At 43.5% G+C, this 23449-nt stretch overlaps 1 protein-coding gene across 1 annotated transcript in view; it reads right to left on the minus strand.

Annotated features, from left to right (window-relative positions):
• Positions 1-4880: 4880 nt before the first annotated feature.
• NDRG1 (N-myc downstream regulated 1) overlaps positions 4881-23449 on the minus strand; it is a 43773-nt gene continuing 25204 nt past the window's right edge. The window contains exons 4-16 of the mRNA XM_009647992.2: positions 21379-21484; positions 19583-19703; positions 17555-17617; positions 15838-15898; positions 15305-15391; positions 13662-13718; positions 12623-12726; positions 12186-12242; positions 11189-11240; positions 10424-10471; positions 8823-8858; positions 7398-7449; positions 4881-6651 (exon numbers count right to left, since the gene is read on the minus strand). Coding sequence (XP_009646287.1) covers positions 6386-6651; positions 7398-7449; positions 8823-8858; positions 10424-10471; positions 11189-11240; positions 12186-12242; positions 12623-12726; positions 13662-13718; positions 15305-15391; positions 15838-15898; positions 17555-17617; positions 19583-19703; positions 21379-21484 — 1110 coding nt within the window. The 3' untranslated portion in view covers positions 4881-6385. The remainder of the gene's footprint in view (positions 6652-7397; positions 7450-8822; positions 8859-10423; positions 10472-11188; positions 11241-12185; positions 12243-12622; positions 12727-13661; positions 13719-15304; positions 15392-15837; positions 15899-17554; positions 17618-19582; positions 19704-21378; positions 21485-23449) is intronic.

Genomic DNA, 23449 nt, shown 5'->3' on the forward strand with positions numbered 1-23449 from the left:
GTGCTTTCTTTTTGCTGGGAAGGGAAGTCCTCTGCATTTTTAAGAACATTCCAGCCAACCATGTCTCTGGTGATAGCTTTCAGCGAAGGTAGCACGTTTCCCTACTGCCTCTGCAAGCACCAGAAGCCCACATGAGCAGCATGGAAAGGCTCACCAGAGGATCAGAGTTCAACATTGGCAGCTGATGGCAAAGAACTATTTTTTTGTTTGTTTGTTTTGGTTATCATTAAAAATAAATGAAAAAACATTGCAATCAGTCAATAAATGACAATTTCCCAGCTGGAGAGATGCAAGTGTAGGCCTGAGGTAAGGTGCAAGGGTGTCTGACTGCATGCATCTCACTGGTGTGCAAGGGGCTGGGTGGCACCTTTGCATGGGGCGGGCTCACCAAGCCCTACAAGCAGGTTGGCCATGCCCCGTGCCAGTGCCAGTGCCACCACGTGGGGCGAAACCACAGCTCAGCCGCCTCCTCTTCACAGAATCACAGAATCGCAAGGGCTGGAAGGGACCTGGGGAGATCATCCAGTCCAACCTCCCTGCTAAAGCAGTTTCTCCTAGGGCATGTACACAGGACTTCATCCAGGCGGGCTTTGAATATCTCCAGAGAAGGAGACTCCACAACCCCCCTGGGCAGCCTGTTCCAGTGCTCTGTCACCCTCAAAGTAAAGAAGTTCTTCCTCATATTCAACTGAAACCTCCTTGCTTCAGTTTGTGCCCATTGCCCCTTGTCCTGTTGCTGAGCACCACTGCAAAGAGTCTTCCCTGCCTATCTTGCTGCATGCAGGGTGCTGAGCCTTGCAGGGACCTGCGCCTGCACACATGTCCACACACACACACGCACGGAGCCTAGGGCTGCAAAGCCCAGGCTGGTGGCAGCTCTTGCTCGCTTCTGAGCGCCACTGCTCATGTAGGCTTCGCCTGGCGCTGCCCTAGCCCTCCCCAAGCGCAACTTCCCAGCAAACAGCCCTTCCCTCCCCCAGCTCCCTTTGCACGATGACCTTGACCCGAATAGGATAATCCACTTCAGCCACAAGCAATCGCAGAGCGTGGTGGGTCACCCAAGGATATCGTTTCCCAGCTCTGCTGTGGGTCGCAGCTCGCTGCGGTGGTGCTGCTTGGGAAGGAAGAGCTGCCTTCTATCCCCTTTGCCAGCCCTCGGGCTCTTCTGGAGATGCCCAGCGATGTCTGCATCCAGTGTCTGAGGTACAGCCCACAGCCACCAGGGCCAAAACTATGCGAGGTGGGGGGGCTCCCTCTTTAATTACATCCAAATAACAACTCTCCTCCAGCCCCCAGGAGGTGCTGGGTGAGCAAACGGTCCCCACGCTGCGTTGCAGGGAACAGACATTGAACTGTTTGGCAGTTGTAATCAGAAGCCTTTTTTTTTTTCCCCCCCCCTTTTTTTTTTCCTCCCCAACACTGGTCGGCAGCTGTGTTGTTTATAAAATGAATGGCGCCCTTAATGAAGCAATAAATAGAAACAGAGAGAGGCTGTGTCTGTCTGTTACAAAGGGCCGAGGGGGAAGGGTTGATCTCTTAAAATACCCTGACATCCTTTCTCTCAGTTATTTAAATGTTAAGCGTAGCAGTGATCAGCTATCAACATAAAGCCTATATTTGGCTCAGTGGAAACACTAAATCCACACATCAAACCAGCTGTTCATGTATACAGACTGGGAGAGACTTTCAGTTCCAGTGAATGTGAAATAGTGCAAAATACAAGGGGGGGGGGAGGAAAAAAGCAGCCAGCATTGGGAAGGGGGAGGCCCAAGCTGCAAGCAGCACTTGCGAGACACTGCTCAATGTGTTGTGTTGGTAGAAACAACAGCCCGTGTTACCGGCACGTTGAGGATTGCAACAGCTACTCTGCCCAAGATGCAAAAACAGACAGGAAGAGGATTCCAGCACTGGAGAGAAAAAAATAAGCAGCTTTGCTCTAAACTGTTTTCTCTCCAGCTCAGTCCATCGCTTGCAACACATGACATTAATCATAAACCCCCAAAACACATCTAGGTTAAAGTTTCCAGCTGTTTAGTCCCTGGAGACTTTTAAAGAGGAAAGCAGCGTCCTTCAGAACAAAAGCCCTGCTGCGATGACATGGTGTTGGCACATCCTCTCCCACTCCTCCTCTGCAAGGACAGCTTGAAGTTTAGCCAGATTTTTGTACAGTCAATGTCGTGGCCCGTCAGATTTCAGCAATGACATCCTTTCTACGGGTGGTTTTGAAGAGCACCCCTACAGCAAAGATTTGGCCCTGAGATACATTAATATAATCAGGAAGTCTGCTGGTCCTTGAGAACCTATTCTCCTCTTCCATCATTTATAATGCCAAAAGCACTGTGAAGGGCGAACTGGTTTTTTTTTCCTGGAAACCTCCCGTTATCCAGTCTGAATTTCCTCTATGCTGCAGGAGCTCCTTGCTCTGTGGTGGCCGTTCATCCCTAGAGAAAAAGGTGAAACCCCACCTCATCTTTTCTGCTTTAATGACACCACAGTACCCAGGCTAACTCTGTCTCCAAGAATAATGCAGAACCCAGCACTTGCTAGCTCTAGGAAGGTGTTTTATAAAAATTTCTAATAAAACTGCAAGGCCCTTGCATCTCTTCAGTTACAGCACAAGTGACGAATGCTGGGAGACCAGTACTGCGGGGAAAGAGGAAGCATAGCTCCTTGTAAAAGGTAAGACACTATTCCTCTGTGCTGTCCTCCAGCTTTTCTGTACAGGTACACACTGTTCTTTGCCAAATGAATACTTTTTGTTGTAAAGTTGACATTTATAGTGGTCCTAGCAACTCCTGGCTGCTCAGAAGTGCTCGCAGATCCCTTTGTGCTGCAAGAACGCTTGGATGCATTCCTCCCCGTTAAACAAAAATAAACTGCCTAGGCTTGACAGGCACACCATGGTGTCCTTGTGGAAGGAATGATTAGCCATTCCCAGAAAAGCTCAGGGAAGAACATAACTTTGCCCTTCTTTTGTAAGATGAGTTGGCACAGGTTCCTCCCATTTTCACTGGCACTGGCAGAGGCTGTGGTTAAGCAAATCAAACCCTCTGCCGGTATCAGTCCAATCACAACTGCTGAATCATCACATCTAGCAGAGCCTTGGCTCAGATGTGCCAAATATTTGCTTTTGCCTCTTCCTATCACAGGACTTTTTGACATATACAGGAGGAAGGAGCAGCCCAAAATAGTCTCAGTGAAGCCACAAACCCACCTGTCCCTAAAAACCCCACTATGTTAAATCAGCCATGGGCAAGAGCACCACATCCTTGCTGAGATCCCAACGCAGAAAGCACAGCAGAGCCATTTTGGTGACTGGGATCTGTTATTTCCCAACCACCCCACATGCTGCACAGCATCCGTGTTCCCGGCCCCCTGTAACACACGGAAGCGAGCCTCCAGACCCCAGGGGGATGCTTCCCCTCAAAGGGCAGATGCTGCTCCTCACAAAAAGCCCCAGTCTTTTAACAGGAAACCACTGAGACAAATAGAAGCCTAAGGTGATGTCGTGGTTTAACCCCAGGCAGCAACTAAGCCCCACCCAGCCGCTCGCTCACTTCCCCCTGGTGGGATGGGGGAGAGAATTGGAAGGGTAAAAGTGAGAAAGCTCCTGCATTGAGATAAAGATAGTTAGATAATTCCCTAAAATAATAGGGAAAGCAAAAGCTGCACACACAGAAAAGCAAAGCAAGGAATTCATTCACTGCTTCCCATGGGCAGGCAGGTGTTCAGCCACCCCCAGGAAAGCAGGGCTCCATCACATGTAAGAGTGGCTTTGGGAGACAAAAGCCCCCACCCCAAACACTCTTCTTCCCCCAGCTTTATATGCTGAGCATGATGTCATATTGTGTGGGACATCCCATTTGTCAGTTGGGGTCAGCTGTCCCAGCTGTGTCCCCTCCCAACTTCTTGTGCACCCCTGGCCTCCTCGCTGGTGGGGTGGGGTAAGAAGCAGAAAAGGCCTTGACTCTCCGTAAGCGCTGCTCAGTAGGAACAAAAACGCCCCTGGGTTATCAGTGCTGTTTCCAGCACAAATCCAAACCACAACCCCATACCAGTTACTGTGAAGAAAATCAACTCTGTCCCAGCCAAAACCAGCACAGGTGAAAAACGACAATTGTACTTCTGCTTTAAGGATGGAAATAAAACAATGTTTTCATTATTTCCTGCACCTTTAGATTCTTCTCCCTCTTTTATTTGGGGAGTCCTTTTAGAACTTGTTTGTGAAGGGTTAATCTTTTCTCTCCTTTTCTGAAGTTAGGTTCTTGCAAGAGGTCTAAGAACAGCTTTTAGAAACTCAAAGTGGCATCTGCAATTGCAGTCAAGCGGCCCAAATACCTCCAGAGACTGGTGAGGAACACCAACAGATTTACAGATCAGATTCGGAACACAAAGGGCGCAAGGAACATAGCACCAACTCCAGTGAAGAAGTCAGAGTACAGACCGCAGACCTATGCACTAGAGAGTACTCTACCTGGGGAGAAAAGAAAATTGAACAGCAAATAAATAGTACCCTGTACCAAGCCCTCAATTTTGTTATGCATTTGTTAGAGCAAAAATTACCCTTTAGTACTTTAGCCAGTCACAGCTAATACCGAAGTGTGCTGTGTTTTCTTAGTATAAATAGTAGGCTGGAGTCAAAAAAAAAAAAAAAATCTCTGAGCACAAAAGTGCGGAAGGGCAGAGATGAACAAAAGAAAAGAAGATTTCATTGATACAAAGGGGTGACAAGAATATACTCCCAGGGAGAAAGACTACTGTACTCCTGGTAAAACATTAAGACACCAGACATTGCAAAGTTACAAATTTATTTGTTTCGAAATAAATACAAATACTTCATTAAGAAACTTTTCTTGATAGACTTTACACAATAGCTTTATTCTTTCTGGAAATTGTCTCTTCTTCCCACAAACTGTTATGGATATTCTACACAAGAGCTGAAGTTAGTCAATATAAAGTAACCTAGGTGGTGTTCTTCTGAACAAGCAATCCCAAAGTATTAACATTTGCTATTTAACTGCTCGGCATTTGAGTTTTCTTGTTTGTGTGAGGACTGCAATGCAGCAGGTATGCACTAGAGCTCGGGAAATCCTGTCCCACTACCTGTGGAAGGACAAACTGAAGAACACCTGACAGTGAAAATCTGACTGGCTGAAAGGTATCAAGCCACTAGCTTCAAAGAAAGTAACCCAAAGTATCCCGAGGCTATGTAAAGATGCAGAACCAGCAGATCATTACATTTATGCAGTCATTAAACACTGCATTTCACAGATACAGTGTTGCCACTCCACCACGTTGTGGAATACACTTCTCAGCACCAGTAAGATCTCATCAGAGTTTCAAATCTAGTAATTAGTGGCAGTTGAACGTACAGTATCTAATTACATGCCATCCCACAGTTATTCATCTCCCCTGACAAAGAACAGCTGGATCTGGCTTCACTTACAGAATTCCAAATTTATCACAATTATGCTGGACACAAAAACTTGAGCTGCAAAGATAAGACACCATCTGAAGGAAAAATCAAGCTGTTTCTGCTTTGCTGGCATGTAGAACTACCCTACTTGTTACAGCTACACCAACTTTTGCAGTATGGTAAACCCTTTGGCCCAAGATCCCAAGGAGGAAATGCTACCTTGCTTATTAAATGTAAATCCTGTCCTCGTTTGACTAAGCAGGTTTTAGGGTCTAGGAGGGGGGAAGGAAAGGAAGTCTGGAACTAAATCTCAAAAAAGTGAAATAAAAAAGCGTAAAGATTTAGTTCGTCTCAAAGTCACATTAAAATCGCCTATTTTAGTAGTATATTATTGTACATAGGAAAACAGGCTTGAATACTAATGAATTAGAAGGCCTATAAATGCACGATACATTAACTTCTTTATCATTTGAAGTCAAGCTATATACAATGAATTCAACTCCAGCTTCAACATGAGGCCATAACAAATTTGTTTCGCTTCCTTCTTTAAAAGCCATCCATAATAGTGATTTTTTTTTTCTCCCCCTCTTTGAAACTCATCTCAAATTGTGCCAGTTTACTTCAAGAGAATAAGAGATAAAGGGGCCTGTAACAGCTTTGATTTTAAAGGAGGATATTAAGCAAGTCTGGTTTGACTCTGAAGTGTTTACAACCACATCAGCTTTTGGCAAGTATCCTTTAGAATTTGGCATCCATTGAAGGAGGGCACAATAGCAGCAACTGTCTGAGTTACAAGAATAACGATAGAGCAAATGAGATGCTTCTTTTCTTTGGTCCCTGTCAGACCCTGGTGAACAGAGTTCATCCTACAGAATAGCTTGAGATTAATACCAGTTATGTTTTTGTGATACACAGGGGGCATCCATTACTTTTTCCACACTGTGACCGGTTTAAACCTCCCACAGCCATCTAACAGGACACTTCCATGGACTTGGGGCTTGATTGTTCAGTGTTGCTTGCCGAGTTCGGCGTCAGCTCGATGCGTGTGTCTGTGTGGGAGCGGTTCCTGGCACCTTCCCCGGTGTGGGATCGGCTCCTTGTTCCCTCCCCGGTGTGAGACCGGCTCCTTGTGCCTTCCCCGGTGTGAGACCGGCTCCTCTGTCCTTCCAAAGAGGTTACGCTGGAGCCAGAAGCGGTGCGGGACCTCATAAGCCTGGTCATGCTAGCAGAGGGGACTGGAAGAAGAGTCTTGCGTTAATGCCTTGCTTTGTGGGCTTGGAAGGAAGCCCTTGCCTTCCTCCCCAGCCCTAACCACCCTTGGAGAAGCCCTCAGGGTTGAATACATACTTTTCATGGTAGCTTCACATGTAGAAGAAGCACCACTACTCCAGGCAAACAGTTAAGGAGCCCAAATTACTAAGGCAAAATTGTGGCCAGGGCTGAGGGATTCAAGACTGAGCTTTAGGGCATGTTGATGTGGCTGCAACAAGCCAGAGGAAAACTAAAGAGACTCATCAGACCTCCTGTTACTTTCAGATATTTAACCTGCGCTGGCTGCCCAGGCTAGCGATGCATCTACACAACAGCAGTGGTCAGAAGCACATACATGAAGGACAAACAGCTACAAATTAAAGAAGTCTCTGAACTAACGAGGTTTTAAGTGTTGTGTGCAGCGTATCAGTCGTCATCTGTGATGCAACGAGGCGACACTATTACAAATATCCACCTTAAAAACGTCAAGCTAAAGTAAAGCAGGTACTTGTGGGTATAAGCTGTCCTGAGAGCTCTCTACTATTCAGTAACATAATTTGGTCTGAAAACCCTTCACCCAGATACCACAGGTGCTTGGGGTTTTTTTCCCCTTGCAAATGCATATCCAACAGGGAAAAGATCACACATCTGGGATCATAAGACTCTGGGTGCTTAGATGCCCAACAAACTTTGGTAGCCAGGCGAGCCATTCCATAAAACCGATACTTACTGTATCCCATTCCCTGAACGAAGTATTTGAAAGCTTCTGCAAGCTTGGCAGGCTGCAACAGAAAAAGAGTATTGTTGTAGGCAGTGCTCAGCAAGTTATTTACATTACAACGCTATAGATACCACAGATGCTCTATCTGAACAGGGATTTCTTATTCTCTGGCTTCTACTAAATGTCTGGAATACTTACATGGGAAAATTCCACCATTCCCCTCCCTAGCCTCTTCCCCCTGCCCCATTATTTTACCAAATGGACATATGCATCTGAGAATGAGATGTCCAGAGTAGCGACTACAAGTGGTCTAAGAGTGGCCCAAACTTTGCTCGTGCAGTTACTGAGGCAGATGAGCCGAAGTAGAACAACTGGCCTCACAAAATATACGAGGCAGTTCATACAGTGTCAGTAATTCAGCAATTCCTAACCAGCAGAGAACAAATTCAGCTAGTCAGAGCTGATAGCTATGTTTATAGGGGGAAAAAAAAAGCTCAGCAGGGCCCGGCAGGAATACGCAAGCACGACGGCATATGACTGACATTCTCAGTGAGGCACTCGCTGTTTTTCTCTGCTGCTGACACAGTGGCCACATAAGCCTCAACTTCAATTATTCTCCTTGCAAATACTGCCTATTATTTTCATTACAATTTTATCTGAATCAGTTCAGGGAATGGATTCTACCAGAGAGGAGCAATGCACATGCTCCTTCGTGGCTTTAAAAAGCCTTTTCCACCCTCCCGCTGCAGGAGCACGCACTGCCTGTACAGGGACTTCTCAGCTGCAGGTAATTACAAATTAATTTTTTTCATCAAGTTCAAGAATACCACCTTGCATTGCTTGGAAATCTGTTTAGGAAACATCACATCCTAAAGCTGACTTACAGGTCAGCTGTTTTAGTGAAGCAACACTAGAACATAGGTAAATTTTAACTTTCCCAGCCTGGTTTTACTAACAGCCTTGGAATTTATGCCTAAATATATTTCCGAAACTCCAGTTCATTCTCAGTCAAGCCGGGTCAGCGTATGCAAGAACATAGCGTTGTTATTTCCTGCCTCCCACTTTCCTGATCTATACTATAAATAGTCCAAATAAGAATATGTTTTTATAACACTAGTGCCCGAGCCTTACTGCATGTTAGCTTAGTAGATAGGCATAAAATAATACCTCCGCATTCCCACCTCGGGCCTTTACTAGGTTAAGACTTAATTAGTGGAAATAATATCCCCTCCCAATCTTAATTTTGCGCTTCATTGGTCTTTACAGAAAAAAAGAAAGCTCAGATGACCGACTGACATCATTATTCGTGAAATCATAACCATCCTTTTGGCTGACATTTGGGAACAGCGAGTACCCTACAGGAAAACATTCATTTGTTGCAGTCTGACATGCTGCCGAACAGGATTAGCAGGATTTCCGTCAGCCAAATCCTACCTGGGAAACTTGAGGGAGCCCACCACAGTCAGCCATCTGAAACGGGGAGGAGAACAGCCAGTTAGCGCAATGCCAGAGGAACTCAGTTATGCTCAGGATATATTAAAGTGACCTTTCTAGCTGTCTGGCAGAAAAAACCATTTCCTTTTGTTGTGTGAGTAGATGTAGATGAAGGCATCAAAGCAAGCAGTTAAACGTTTATAAAAGATACGACTGCACCCCAGAAAACCCCAAAGTGTCTTGACTCTCAGGCAAAGCATCAGCTGGCACTACAAATAAATGTTTTTTGCTAGGCAGTGATTACCAGTTTCTTAGAAACTGGCCTATTAGTCCTGGTTACAAGTTCAGCTCTGAATGACAATAATGTGACTTGGTGCTGACCCGAATGACACACAGGGGAGAGAGAACAAACACCTAAACCTCAGAGGTGAGAGGGAAAATGATTTGCTGAGATTGCGGATGGCCAGCATCAGCCTGACTCGCCAAGGGAAGCAGGGAAAGCCAAATTAGAAAAGCTATCTTGAGTGTATGCAGTATTTTTGGAGCACTTCATTTTTCCTGCCACTCCACCCCTCAAAGCAAACCCAACAAAAACAGTCCTGTTCCAAGAACACCACAAGCTGAAAACAGCCGAGTTGTGAATTACAGGAAACCCCAAATCCTATCTAGGATTAGTTAGCAGCAAAACAGGCCTGCAGCAGGATCTGGCATCAGCCGTATCCCTGGACCGAGCAAAGGCTGTGCCACTGATGGAAGATCTGAGATAGTGTCAGATTTTTTTCTGAGGGTGAGTCTGCCATGTCCACGTGGTAGGTCAGCAGTATAACTGCTCAGTGTTAGGAGGAAAAAAGCATTTTAAAAAAAATAATCATTGTTGTAATTTTCACTGACCAGTTCAATGAAGAGATACACAGTAGAAGTTCCCAGCAGAAGCATGGCCAAGCTTTGCATGCTACTGCACTCATTGCATGTTACTTCATCAGTAATGACCTGAAGTTTGCGACCATATTCTGAATGCCAAGCATCAGCCAAAGCCTTTGCATGATGCTTTGCTGTTCAGAAGCACATTTTATCGAGTTTTTGGAAAATAAGAGTCTGATTTCCAACAGTAGGATATCGTGGACCATGTCCACATAAAAGGCAGGATGATAAAATGGTGGCTGACAGATCAGCTGTCTATTCATCTGACACTGCTGTTGAGGGACAGGCAGGCACAGGTACAGAACGAGTTGGTTGGTTTGCTCTTCCACTCTGCTGATGGCTTTTTTCAAACCTTTCCAAATACCTTGAGATCAACTTTGCCAGCTCAAGTCAAATTCATTACGGGTATGTGAAATACCGAGCGTTTCAAGTCTCACCCCTAATGTTTTCAAATGGAATAGCTGAGAAATTCCCCGTTGTTAACCTTGACAAGAAGCCCCTGCTCTGGTTTATCCCACTAAAATACTCTTATGCTGAAGGAACTGCCCTTCCACATCAGAACTGGATTCTCACCCTGTTATCTGTACTGCAGCACATTGGTGTGGTTCTGCTTTTTTAGTTAATCCAGCTGATTTTAAATGAGGGAAATGTTTACTTTAAAAAACAGCTTTTGTTATTACCTTCAGAAGCGTGGTCCTTGTCGGGTCCAGCTTTGAGTTGCATTCAACCTATATTGAACAACAGCAACATAAGGCATTATATACAAGATTTCAGTTACGAACTGCTGGATGAAAACAGATTAAATACCCTGTTTTCTGGCTTAATACATCCTAAATTGGGTATCTTAGGCTTTTGTACAAAGATTCTATGCATACATATATACATCTTTAAACCCAAGTAGGTCAGTTCACATTTCTGATTGTATACTTTTCCATGTACTAACAAACCCACTACTGGGGAATTGGAGATTTTTATCTAGTTTTGGGACTCCAGTGGCAACAAGTGTTGTTTATCTTGTGATTTGGGATCATCTGGTAGCGTCCCAAGTTATGAGCAGCCATATGGCCACAGGCCAGCAGACTGGGCATGCCTGTTAAGGCAGAACATTTGAAGTCACCCAGTCATCTGGGGCGAGTTATAATGGTCAAAAAGCAGCTCTTCGCTTCCATAGTGACCCAGGGCAAAGCTCCAACACCACAGAACAAGCTAAAATACCAACAGCGGATTCCTTTCTGAAGGAAAATATTTGCGGTTCACTGGAACTGCTGTGGCGATTGTTCCTAACACGGTAGCTGTTAAATAATGGTGCACAGACAGAGGGGACCAACAGCGAGGAATTAATGGCAGCTCTCCCGTGGTCTGAAAGAGGAGAGCCATCTGGGCTGGATCGATAGCCAGTGAGGTTGCCCATTAGCACAGCAGCAAAGACGGTTCGATATACACACCACAGCGTCCACCGCCGGGGAACTGTCGCCAACCACCAGGAGGACGGGGCATCTGCAAGGAAGCACACAAAAGCGGTGTTTATCTCTGTGATCCGGTCCAGACTTGCCCTAAGCTGCATTTTATGTCGCTGGAAGGATGAGACAGTTAACTGTGTGAAAATTGTTTGTTTCGTATTTCAGGCACTTTAAATACACATCAAATCCACTGTATTAGCTGCAGATCTACTGATATGCTCTGACACCTTGCCCGAGAACCTGTCCTCTTCCCCACCTCATAGCAACCAGCCCTTCCCAGTGCCCTTATTCCTTCTTTTAAAAGAAATTGAATGTGGGCATCAGCACCAGTCTCACTCCTACACACCCCCCTGCACCCTTTGAGCTCCAACTTTTGGACCTGTCATCCATTTTCAACCAGACTGGCAAAGAGCAGCGTCTCAAAGTCTCCTGTGTGCAAACATCAGCAGCTGAGCAGAGAAGGACTTGACAACTGTTTTGTTGTACAAGTTGCAGTGTAAGTGAAAAGCTCTTGGCAGAAGATCTGGTAGATAGTCATACTCATACCTGTTCCATCTTCCTGAAGGTTTGTTTTGGGGTTTGTTTTGTTTTGTTCATGTTCCCTTGGTTGCATAGGCATGGTTTAAATGCATTCAGAGCTATAGTTTCCATTAACTAGGACGCATTTCCAGGTGAAGCTAAGTACATCTCCGTTTCAAGTAATTACTCTTGTAAACTCAAGTTTGTGGATACACAGTGACAGGAACTACTTAGCTTTCCATTTCAGTTAAGATGCCTCTGAAGTTTGAAGAGGGGGAAGTCTTCCTAACGGTGGTCCCTGACTCGCCGTAACCTTTTATCTCCTAGACAAAGTAATGAGAGCCTTTTCTAGCACATAAGCGCATTCACCTACAGCTCTGCAACGCATATGCAATGCACCCACTGATCACACCTCTTAGCTCATGTCATATACAGGTGAACTAGTAGGAAATAAAATACTTACTGAAGGGTGACAACATTTATTCCAGGAACAGGGCGCTCAATCTCTAGGTCTCGCCGACTAAAAAAAAAATGGAGAGGACAAAGGCTCTTAATACACTGAAATTTTACAGATATTTCCATATTTTTCTAGTTTAGAGAAAGCACAGACACTTGCATATGTCAATCTGATACATGTTGTAGCCTCCACAACTGGTGGAGAACCACTTTAGCCTGAAGTATCAACGTCTTAGCTCAGTCTCAGTGTACCATCTATCTCCCCACAAATGCACAAGGTCATTCTCCCATAAGCAAACCACCTGAGGTCCCTAAAGGGACTGTCAAACAGAACTTTACACTGGGGGAACACAAGTAACTCCACCACACAAGTAATACTGACTCTAAGAGCTGGACAGCTTCTTAAAAACAGTTTCCAGTTAGAAGTCAGGTAAATGTATTTACCTGTTGTAAGAGTTGACAAAGAGATGAAGGTTGGTTTGATTCATATCATTAATAATATGCTGACGGTAAGTATGGATCAGGTCATGGTTGCTGTGAATCTCTTCCTACAGTGGAGACAGAATCATTCAGAATAGGGGCTATTTTCTGAAAGGATCTGAAGACATGGCACAGCAGTCCTCTATCAGACTCATATCTATACAACAGGAGGGCACCTTTGGGGAAGGGACAACTTCCAGCACCCAGTGGTGTCACCCAGAATTAACATTAGCCTCTGATTGCAGTACCACATTCTTTGCTTTAAAACTTCAGTGTGTTGTAATGTCAGGATCTTAACGATTGCAAAACATGTAGTTGTAGTGCAGATGGTTACAGTCAGACAAGTGTGAGGTTTTAAAACAAAAAAAGATTCAGGGTAAGAAGCTCAATAAATGTTTCCAGGGTAAAGCAGATGTTGAAAGCTTACAAACATATGTAATGTGGAACTCAATTTCACAATAGTAAATAACTAAGCTTCAAGGACTTCAATCACTGACATTTTCAAACAGTTTCGTTCTAAAGTCTTTATAGATTAGTTCCTTGTTCTGCTGGAATTGAGTTTTCCATTGCATTTACTAACAGCTTCAAGCACAGCAAAGTAGCCTCAGAAAACAGTACAGCACTTTCCATTAAAGCAGGCTTGCACTGAAGAGCGCTGTTAGTACTGATAAGCAGCTTTCCCAGAGTTACAGGTATATTATGGTATAAAGTATCTGTGGGGTAATTCTGTTCAGAAGATGAGCACGTACGATGTTTATACTCATGTTTAAGTGTTGGCTGTCTAAACAGGGAGCTGCTCCTACTAGAGTTGTCATGACTGAGGTGCACTTGAGTTGCTGGGACGCAGCCTGCCCCACAGCAGCCTACTGCCCCCAAACACAAGTATGAACCCTATCTCACAGTTTAACTTTGTGTTTAAGTGAAGGCTTCTCCCCTCCTCCCAGCTCCAGGAGGTAAACACAGATGACTGAATACATCATAGGGATCTTTTGAACATCCTTACCTTTCCAAAAAGATGTGAAATGACCATGTCTGGTAAAGCATTTGTCCAACCTGAAATCTGAAGAGTGAGATTATCTAAATATCCAACATTAAAACAACCCTTGAAGAACAATTGAAACCTGCCAGTTACTCATAAGTAGACCAATGGATGTTCCTTTGCTGTCCTTATATGTACAATATCCTGGATTGGTATTTTTTTCCCCTCAATCCAACTAAAACACCGTCAGGGGTTGTTTACGTTTGAGTCATTCTCATAAGACGTCTTTACTAATGCAGCTATATAGGGAACACATGACTTAGTGGCATAGGTAGTTATGGAATCACTCCCTTCAAGAGCACCAAGCAAACCAACCAGATGGCTGTCATTTAACCTCACTGCTCGATCTCCTCCCTAACAACCCACGCAGAAGGTGTGTTGGAGCTGGTACCTAAAGCTCAAGTCCCAGAGTATGTGCTCTTGCTTTGGAAGGACAGAATGGTACAGGGCACTCGCTGTACTCCTAAGGTCAGCAATACTTAGGAGAGGTGGAAGGCAGAGGCACAGATATGGAAGAATTTAATTACAGTGATACACTGGGTGAGGTAATCGAAATAGGTCAACTGGTACATCTCAATGTAGAGGGTTTACTAAATATACTTCCAGAACAAGCTTACCAAAATAAACTGGTATGCAAAATTATTTTAAAAAATGAGTAACTAAACCTTGAAAGAATGTTACATCCCAGCTTTGGAAAATTTCTCCTAGTATTATAAGATAGTCATTACATGTAATACAACCCTGGATACTTACAATGGGTTGACTCTGTGTGTGGTTAAAAGATGACGCACTAAGTTTTGTACTTCTCAGAGTGTTTATAACAACTGCCACTCACTTAAACATGACCCTGAATGATACAAAGTGCCTTCCATCAGTCTACCCTGAAAAATGTTTTAACAGGTTAAATCTGAGTGATGTGTAGTGTAACTTTTATACTTATTTATATATACTTATTTATATATACTGGTTCCAGGAAGATTTTTGAAACCAGTTCTCAGCACCTGTTTTCCCACATTGAGATCTTTCTTACAACTACAAAAGAATGCAGTTAACAGGAGCTTCTTTGTATATGAACATTTTCACTTAAAAATCTGGTTGTATGGACAACCTGTCCACAGTTACCATAACTAATGCCCTTTTCTGAGTCTTTTTGGCATCTAAGACCCAGATAGATGACTGAAACCTGGAAGATGTTGTTCTGAACATTTTTTTGTGCTCTAGTTCACATTTTGGACTGCGCTGGTAAACAAAGCCATGGATGAGAAAGAACTGAATGTTATACTATGCTTGAAGCTTACTTGAAAGTAAGTTGTTTCCAAAACTCCCCCGTAACCAGGTTAAACCAGGTTTTCCCCAGCAGTGACCTGCTCCTAAGAATAGCCCATACTCAGTAGCTCCATTATACCATGGGTATCTGTTTCCTAGAAGTACTCACTTTTATCACTAGCCCTTCAGGAGTTGTGTTTGCAAATGGAAGAATAAGCCCCAAAGGAATTAGCCTGGGCTATTTTCTGTCTGCAGCCATGCCTGGACACACAATCTTGCTCAGCTCCTCACGCTCAAGAGGTTCACAGTACTATTTATTTTTCTAACTTAAAAATGTTTACCTTAGTTGCTGCCCAGTCCATCCAACCTTCAGCACAAGGGTTTACGTTAATAAGAACTAATCCCTCCACCATCTCCGCATGGTTTAACTGCAAAAGAAAAGATTTAAGATTCATCACATATCTTTTGCAACTTGACAGTCAGCATAAAATTTAAATTAGCAAATTATCTCCTGGGGAGGAAGGCGGTATCTTCAACAAAACAAGCGTATGTATGGAAAAAAAAATTTCATTAAAGCAATTCAACTGAGCAGCTGGAGAACATTAAGATTTAACTTCTCCTCCACCCTCAGTTTAAATAGAGAACTCCCATTAAAAAAACCTTCTGCAAATTAACTGGGTAGAGCCCAGGCCTTAAAATGGAAAATCTAGGTCTTCTGGATTAGCTATCCCGCAGATTGTGGTATTTCACTTAAAAGCCTAACTGCTTACTTAAGTGGGCACGGCAGAGCAGGAATTCTCTGCACAAGCTACGGGGATGACAACACGTCAGGGAAATCAGGTTTGAGGCTTTAGGGAAGCTCCACAAAACTTACAGCAAATCTGGTTAAGATGTAGGCACCAGCTCCAGTTCCCATTCCTATAATGGTCTTCAGCCTGCACAGCAATAAAACGGAAGAGACAAATGAGTAAGACAGCACTGAAAATAAATAAACCTGCATCAGCAGCCTTCCTCTTTCACGTGCCAGCGTGCATCTACAGAAGGGTGGGTTGCAGCTCAGGCAAACTGTGGACCCTCACTCAGCAAGGACACCGGCCGCAGTAAGGAGCTCAACATAGCAACTGGTTTGTTTTCAGTGGATTTGCAGGATACTGGTCCTTATGCATTGCAGGGTAGCACGCAATTCTCACTTATCTTTAAGTAAATATACTGACCAACAATAGCATGGTCCTGATCCTGGAAGGAAATGGTTAGTCTCTGCCAGAAAAACTTCTAAGATACAGTCCTCAAATTGCCAGCCTAAATACAAAGCTCCCCCTCCCCAGGCTCCCCCTGCCCCCCCCCAGTACAGCTGTCCAACTGGGATGCCAATTCCTCTCTAACAGGAGGCTGGCAGGGAAACCTCTCACGCTATCCAGCCACTGGGGTGATTAAGTTTAAACTTCATAACCAAACAGGGCAGAGACAAACCAAATATTTGCATTAACTGAAACTGGTTTTAAAGCATCGCCTTCAAGGTCTTAGAAAATACATGGAAGGGAAGACTAGACAAAACCACTCAGAAAAATAGGTTATACAATGCTTTCAGGAAAATACCTGAGGATAGTTTTCATTCTCATCAGCAACATTTGTAAGTATACTCCAGTTTAATTGATTTTCAAGGTACTGATGCGTAAGCATTTTTTTCAGTGCAAGAGCAGAACTGGCAACCCTGTACCTTATATTAGGTATTTAAAACCACACACCTCTTAAGAAGGTAGTGAGGTAAACTGGCCTGAGGTACTGTAACAGCTAGTTGCAAGAACTGGATAATGTCTAAATTGGCGTGCTGGTCTGAGACTAGGACCCCCACCACCAGCAGTCCAGCCAGTCTTTTTTCCAAGGCTGCCTAACCCCGAATGCTGGGTTTTCTCTGCTTGGTCTGAAAACCCCTTGGGAGGTGCCCACCTGCACTCTTCATTGTGCACCAGGAGCACCAGGTACCCTTCTCAGCTGCAGCTCCTGCCAAAGCTAAGCTTTAAGGGAAGACACACACCTAAACCTGTTGCAGGTGGACAACAGGGGAACATCGCCACCAGGTCCTTCAATATTGCACTTGGTAGTAGAAGAGGCTTATGGAGGTCGGGCCGACCCCCTAAGACACTCAAGCCACAAAAATAAAACAGTAAGTGTCTTCAGATGGGACCATGCTTTTTTTTTTTCTGCTAACCACGCAGGAAAACGTGGGTTGTTACAGTGGGAAGAACAGATTGTCTGTGCCCTGCCCCTGTGAGGCGATGCGTAGAAAATACTGGAGGAAGCACCTAAATTAGGCACATGGGATTTCACTCAAAGTTGCTTCCTGTTTAAAAATAAACAGACACTTCAAAAAAAAGCCAAAAAATAAGCTCTTTCAGAAACAAAGGCAAAAGTGATCCATCTATAATGGAGGAATTAACAATCAACCACAACTTAATTCTAGCCAACAAAATGCCAGATAGCCAGACGGAAGCTTCAGGGACAGCACAGGCGACTATCTGCTCTGCCCTGCTCTTTTGGTGGGCCACATAGAGAGAAGAATGAAGAAAATAAGTAAATAATTCTGAACTCACCCAAACTGTTTCAGGATTCCAGGAAGCATTTCAGCCAGCTGATCCATGGAGGGATACACGTACCTACAACAAATATGCATTTGTGGAGTTACTGCACCGCTTTCAGTAGAGTTGGGATATTTAGAGACACAGCGGTCAGTGTAGATTTAATACCAAATGTGCTCATTACGAGATCATTGACAGTATGAGCTGAATTTAAATCAGGAGCAAGCACAAGCAAGCAATTTAGCAGAAATGTGAGCATAATCTATATGGTACTTTATGTGAGCTACAGGATGACAGATGTCTGGTCCGGCTGAGAGCAAAACAGACCATAATGAATCTCTTCCAAGAAAAGTTAACACTTAAAACTTCTGAAAAGTTTGAACTTGAGAGGAGAGTTTCCAACCACATTCACCACATTTGTTCTTCTGGTCCGCCACAGAGAAGCTTCCCCATGTTGCAGAATCACATGCTACAGCGATGAGATCTAGATCTTCGGCAAATAATTTGCATGCATGTTTTCAGGGACACACAAATTACCATAGGGCAAATGAGTATAGCTTTTTATTAATATTGATGGAGAAAATGAAGGCATAGGAAGGGCCAAGGAAGTTCAATAAAAACAACTGTCAATTAATGCTCCTGGTCTTCTGCAGAGCAGAAACAAAATTTTAAGGGAAGGAAATTCTGAGTAAAATCTCAACTGAGCAGCACATGGAAAAAAAATCCACCCAAAGTAGCTGGAGAACATCCGCCCAGGATGTATCCAAACCTCTGCTTCCCATCAAGCCTAGACCTAATGATTCTCTAGTTTAGTCTCCAAACAAAAAAAACCCCAAAAACCAGCGCAACAGTTCTTATTTTCTTAGATTCTGTTGTTGGGAAACTAAACCTTGTCACAACAAAAGCTAGTGTCACTGCAACAGCTATGACTTTTAACTTGAGCATTCTGGTCTCCCAGCTGGAGGGCTGGAGAGGTAATACAGCTTCTTGTGCTGTCATCATGATGTTACTAAGCAGTGGACTTTACTATCATAGATCATGATGGCTGCCCTATGCAGCTGACGACTCAGAAGTGTTAATGCTTGTTCAGGACATGAGGGTTAAGACACTTAAAAGCTCGTGATTCAAACAAATACAAAGGGCAGTGACTGAAATAGCTTTGTAGGCTGCTCTGGTAGACAACTGGGCCATTGCAGTTAACACTAACCAAGAACCTGGCCCATCATGATCTCCTCAGCATCAGACCAGCTTAAAAATTAAGAAAGGAAACAGACTGGCTCATGCAATAAGGGTACATATAAGCTCCTTAATACTTAGTTCTTACAGCAGAACTGTTCTTTGCCTTGTACCCTCCCCTCAGCATGTTGGCAGCTCCCTCCCTCAACCAAGCTCATTGCTATCCCAGGGGTATCTAAAGACAAACCTGTCTTATTTGAACTAAATGGGACAAGCATTTTGGCAAAGACAGTGCTCACGGCACACAAGGTTTCCAAGAGTTACAGCATCATACATGATACACAGTCAGGAGTATGCCGCTATCTATGATATCCTGCTGGGGTACATCACTTTGTTACTGTCCAACAACTTGGATTTTCCAGGTAGGTTATCAAGCCTACTTATCAACATCTACCAAGCTGCCATTTCATAAAAAACATGGATTTAGGAAGGACATGATATGGTGGCTAATGCCTATCGTCTTTATAGTAACAATTTAGTTTTGTATTTGTGTTCAGCATGCCATTACAAAACAAGGTAACTCGATATTTAAATCAACAGATGCAGACATCTGTCAAGGAATTGCTTTCCAAGCACTCTAGTTATCAGAGATAAACCACAAAATTACAGCCCCGAAGTCTACTATGAACTGGCACAACACGACAGAGCTCCCAGAGCTCTAGTACTTTAGAAACAGTGTGTCAGGATTTAAGTTCAAAAGCCAACTACTGTGTTTGCTGCAAGTGCTTTTTAATGAAAGTGCAGATCAAGGCTCTTTTTCCAGAAAGAGGATAACTGAAAGCATGGGCTGTTTCCCCGACAACTCACCCAGTTTGGAAAGACGGCGCTCCATCCTGCTGACCAGGCGCATCCACATGGCAGACTGCAAAGTGCTGGGTGATTTCCTGCATATCCTCGAAGTTGAAGAGAGGATTGAAGCAAGTTTTATCTTTGAGAAGGAAAAGAAAATATAGAATAATTACGCTGAGGGGAAATACTAAGTTTGCAGCTATAATAAAATCATTTATTAACCTGTCCTGCAGGTTAATGAAAAGTTGGTTCCATCAGGTGACCTATGTTATAGCCTGGGAAAAGGGGCAGTCCCTTATTTCTAAGGAGGGAAGACCAGTAAAGCCCTGTTACAAAGCAACCTGTGCCAACTTGCTTTGATTCCTTGAAGCAAGAAGCCTGAACAGCTCCTTCTTCCTCATGGCCAGCTAAGGTTTATCTGTGTTATTTTGGTACCTGCCAGAACTATTTGCCTGGTAGACCAAAACCTCAAAAAACTTGTCTTTACATGAAGTTAACATGCTGATGAAATGCAGTCAGGAGTATTCAACGCTGGTTTTCGCTTAGATGAAATTATCCATTTACTTGTCTGGTCATTTTTCTTTGGATCGTGTCAAAACAGATGGAGGAAAAAAGTATCCAAGGCTGAGATCGTGACTTGTACTTTTGCCCAAATATTACAAGGCAAACATTACAGGATCGGCTGCTGCAGGCAGTCCTTCTGGGATACTCAACGCTGTAGGCTCCCAACTTTGAGGTGATTTGATTTCTGATTTTTAAGCAATATTAAAGTGGGGAGAGGGTTAGAATATTTTCCTCCTGCAGTGGAAAGCAGGAATCCTGCAGCACCATCTTTGAGACGCCAAGAAAACAATTCAATATTCTGTATGCGTTTCTGAGTGCCCTCGCACGACAACATACAAGCAAAATCATTGCAGAATGTAAAACATTTTTAACTAAAATCAGCTTTAGGAGAATATGCAAGTTTGGGAAGAGGTTCCTCCCCTTTCAAAGGTAGAGAAAGTTTATTCACCATAGATTTTGAAACTCTAGAAAGGAGAAAAAGTCTTATTCAAAGACGGGACCCGGATGACCCACAGCTCTGCCCCGATCCACCAAAAATCCCAAATTAAGTAAGGCAGTTCCACACAAAACAGGCAAGAGAACAGATTTTGTTTTTTTCTTATGAGTAATATCTGCCCCCAGCAATAGCCAGACTTTAAAGATCTGCAGGCGTTTATAAATGTAAATACTGATTAAGAAACAGCAATTTGTGTGAAACAATCAGTACAGGTGACAAGAACAAATTAGAGCAGATCTGGATATTAGGTCATTAAATTCTTGGATATGACAGATAAGATAAAAGGCACTTACATTATTTTCTTAATACTGCCTAAGGCCAGCACTCATTTCGTCATCCTGATTTGACACATAACTTACACACACCCGCGGCAGCGTAAGATGGGTTATCAGGCAGGAACCTCAGCCAAAGCACCAGCAATGTTGTTTTCAGTCCTGCTGGCAATACACCCTCAGCCATCCCCTACAGATGTTCTTACAGCACTTATACACAGTCACTATGAGCTACCAGAAAACTTTTGCTCCTTTAAGTGAAATATTCCAACTATTTACTTTGAGAGGATAAAAAAAAAAAATCTGAGAATTAAGCTTGCTGTAAGAGAGGAATATGTACCATCTAACAGGCTGCAATGCACATAAACGAGCAAGGACCTGGGAAAGGTTTCCTAACCACTGCTGCTTCCACACTTTTGATTACAGCAGTAGCATTAAGGAACCAGGCCATACCTGTGCTATTAAATAAAGAGTCTACTTACGATTCAGCCCAATGTCATGGTAGGTGAGGATAGCCGGCCGGTTCCCTCTAGGAGTCCCACACATGGTGACATGGACCGAGCCATGCACAGTCTCCACATCTTGCTCCTGGCAAAGAACAGGAGGAACCTGTTAGGGGCTCATCCAAGAGTTCCACTGAATGCCCTCCTGACCATGAGCACAGGTTCTGCCCCATCCCAGTGTCTCCACAAGTCCCGGACTAACGCACCCTATTCACTCCCATGGCGGGGGGCTCTCTGTCTCTGCTAACGTTTTGTATTTGTCCGTCACCTACTCTAGTCCACAGACAACTAGAGAAGCACTTAAGCTGCTAGCTCTAACCAGATGCTGAGCGGATAGTTAAATAGTTTTTAACCTCATAAAAGGCAGCATAAGAGAAAAAAAAAGGGGAAAGAAAAAAAAAAAGAAAGCAATGACACCTAAAATAACAACATTTTACAATGATGACTGTCGACATTTGCAAAAGTGCAAGTTGCCAGAATAAAATACTTCTGTTTTCTAGGAAAAGGACTTCAAGTCAGCAAATAACTACTATTCCCCAAAGAAAGCAGTATTAAGCAGCCTATATTCACCACGAAGACTGATCGCACTGTGGGGCCTTGTGATAATAGTAGCCTTCCCCTATAAACAAGACGGTTGCATGTGTTAGCTTTATGGCTTGCTATGTATAGACCTGAACATAAACCCAACTGCCTAAAGTTTACTATAGAGCAGCATATCCACAACACTGTTGTGGTGATTATCAGAGAAACAACGTTAAGAAGAATACTGCTATTATTTGACATGACAGGAATTTGTACTATTTAATGATCTTAAAGCTAAGGACACGTTTATTATCAAATCAAAGACCCCCCGAGTAATCATCTTTTATTTATTGAATGTCTACATAAGTTAGATGTGACTTGGGCCATACTAACATCCACAACATATGGAACAGTTTGTTGTTTCTTTTGCACTTGAACTTGAGATGGGTATAAACAATTTGTTATTTTGCCAACATATATAAAGGGAATCACAAAACAACAATTCTTTATGACACCCATTTACAGTGCCGTTAACTCACACAACAGCCAAGGCAGGATATACCTAGTAGCCAGTCCTAGCATTTCACCAGAATACTTTATTTACTGCACAGGGCACAGATACCCATGTCATTCGGTACAGAATATTGTCTGCTGCTGCCGGACTTGCTTGACTTGCTCCATTCAGTAATGCCCAGAAGCAAAGTCCGAGTTAAACTTAAATCTATTAAAAATTATGCTGTAGAAATTAGGACCATACAGCCTCTGTGAAAACCTTTACAGAGCAAAACCCAAAAGCTCTTCAGAGATCTGAGGCAGTAATTTGATCTAAATCTCAGCTCCTTAATTTGATATATGGAATACACCGTGCATTTTGTTGAAAATAAGGATGCTAGGCAACACCATTCCACATTTCACCTATTTTCCTTGCAATTCCACATTTAGATCAGTTTTAAGTTACAATTACAGCAATGAATCAAGATTCCCCCCCTCCCCACTTGTACACTGGGCGAGCTGAGCATTGCTGCTATCTGAACTATACTCCGTTGAAACCCTGACTTTCAGCTTTTACGCCTCCTCAGGGATTCTGCATACTCACTGCATTATTTAGCAGGTAAGCTGTGTCTTCCATATCCAGCACCATCTTTAGGCAAAACAGGGTGATAATTCCAGCAAGTCAGACAAGGGACAGTAGCTGGTTTCTACTTTGACCAAGTAGGACACTGGGTTATATAGACAAGCTGCTATCCCGCATAGGCTTATGACTCCCATAATGCCCAGCCAGAAAAACCAAAACAGACTAGTTCATGAGGACGTCATTCTTAAATAGGATTTGAGTCAGGTTTGACCAGGCAAAGTACTTACTCAACAGAGCTCAGACATCAAAGATGATCTGTCTCTGCCACACAATGTGCAAAGTGCCAAGTTTCAAACCTGGGAATTAGTACAGTCTTTCCTGTTGCTGTTTCCATCAGGTTTTGATAAGTTTAGCTTCATTTCAGGTTTTGTTACCTCAAATGCTAGAACACCC

Source organism: Egretta garzetta, unplaced genomic scaffold (genome assembly GCF_000687185.1).
Source record: "Egretta garzetta isolate BGI_Z169 unplaced genomic scaffold, ASM68718v1 scaffold50, whole genome shotgun sequence".
NCBI lineage: Eukaryota > Metazoa > Chordata > Aves > Pelecaniformes > Ardeidae > Egretta > Egretta garzetta.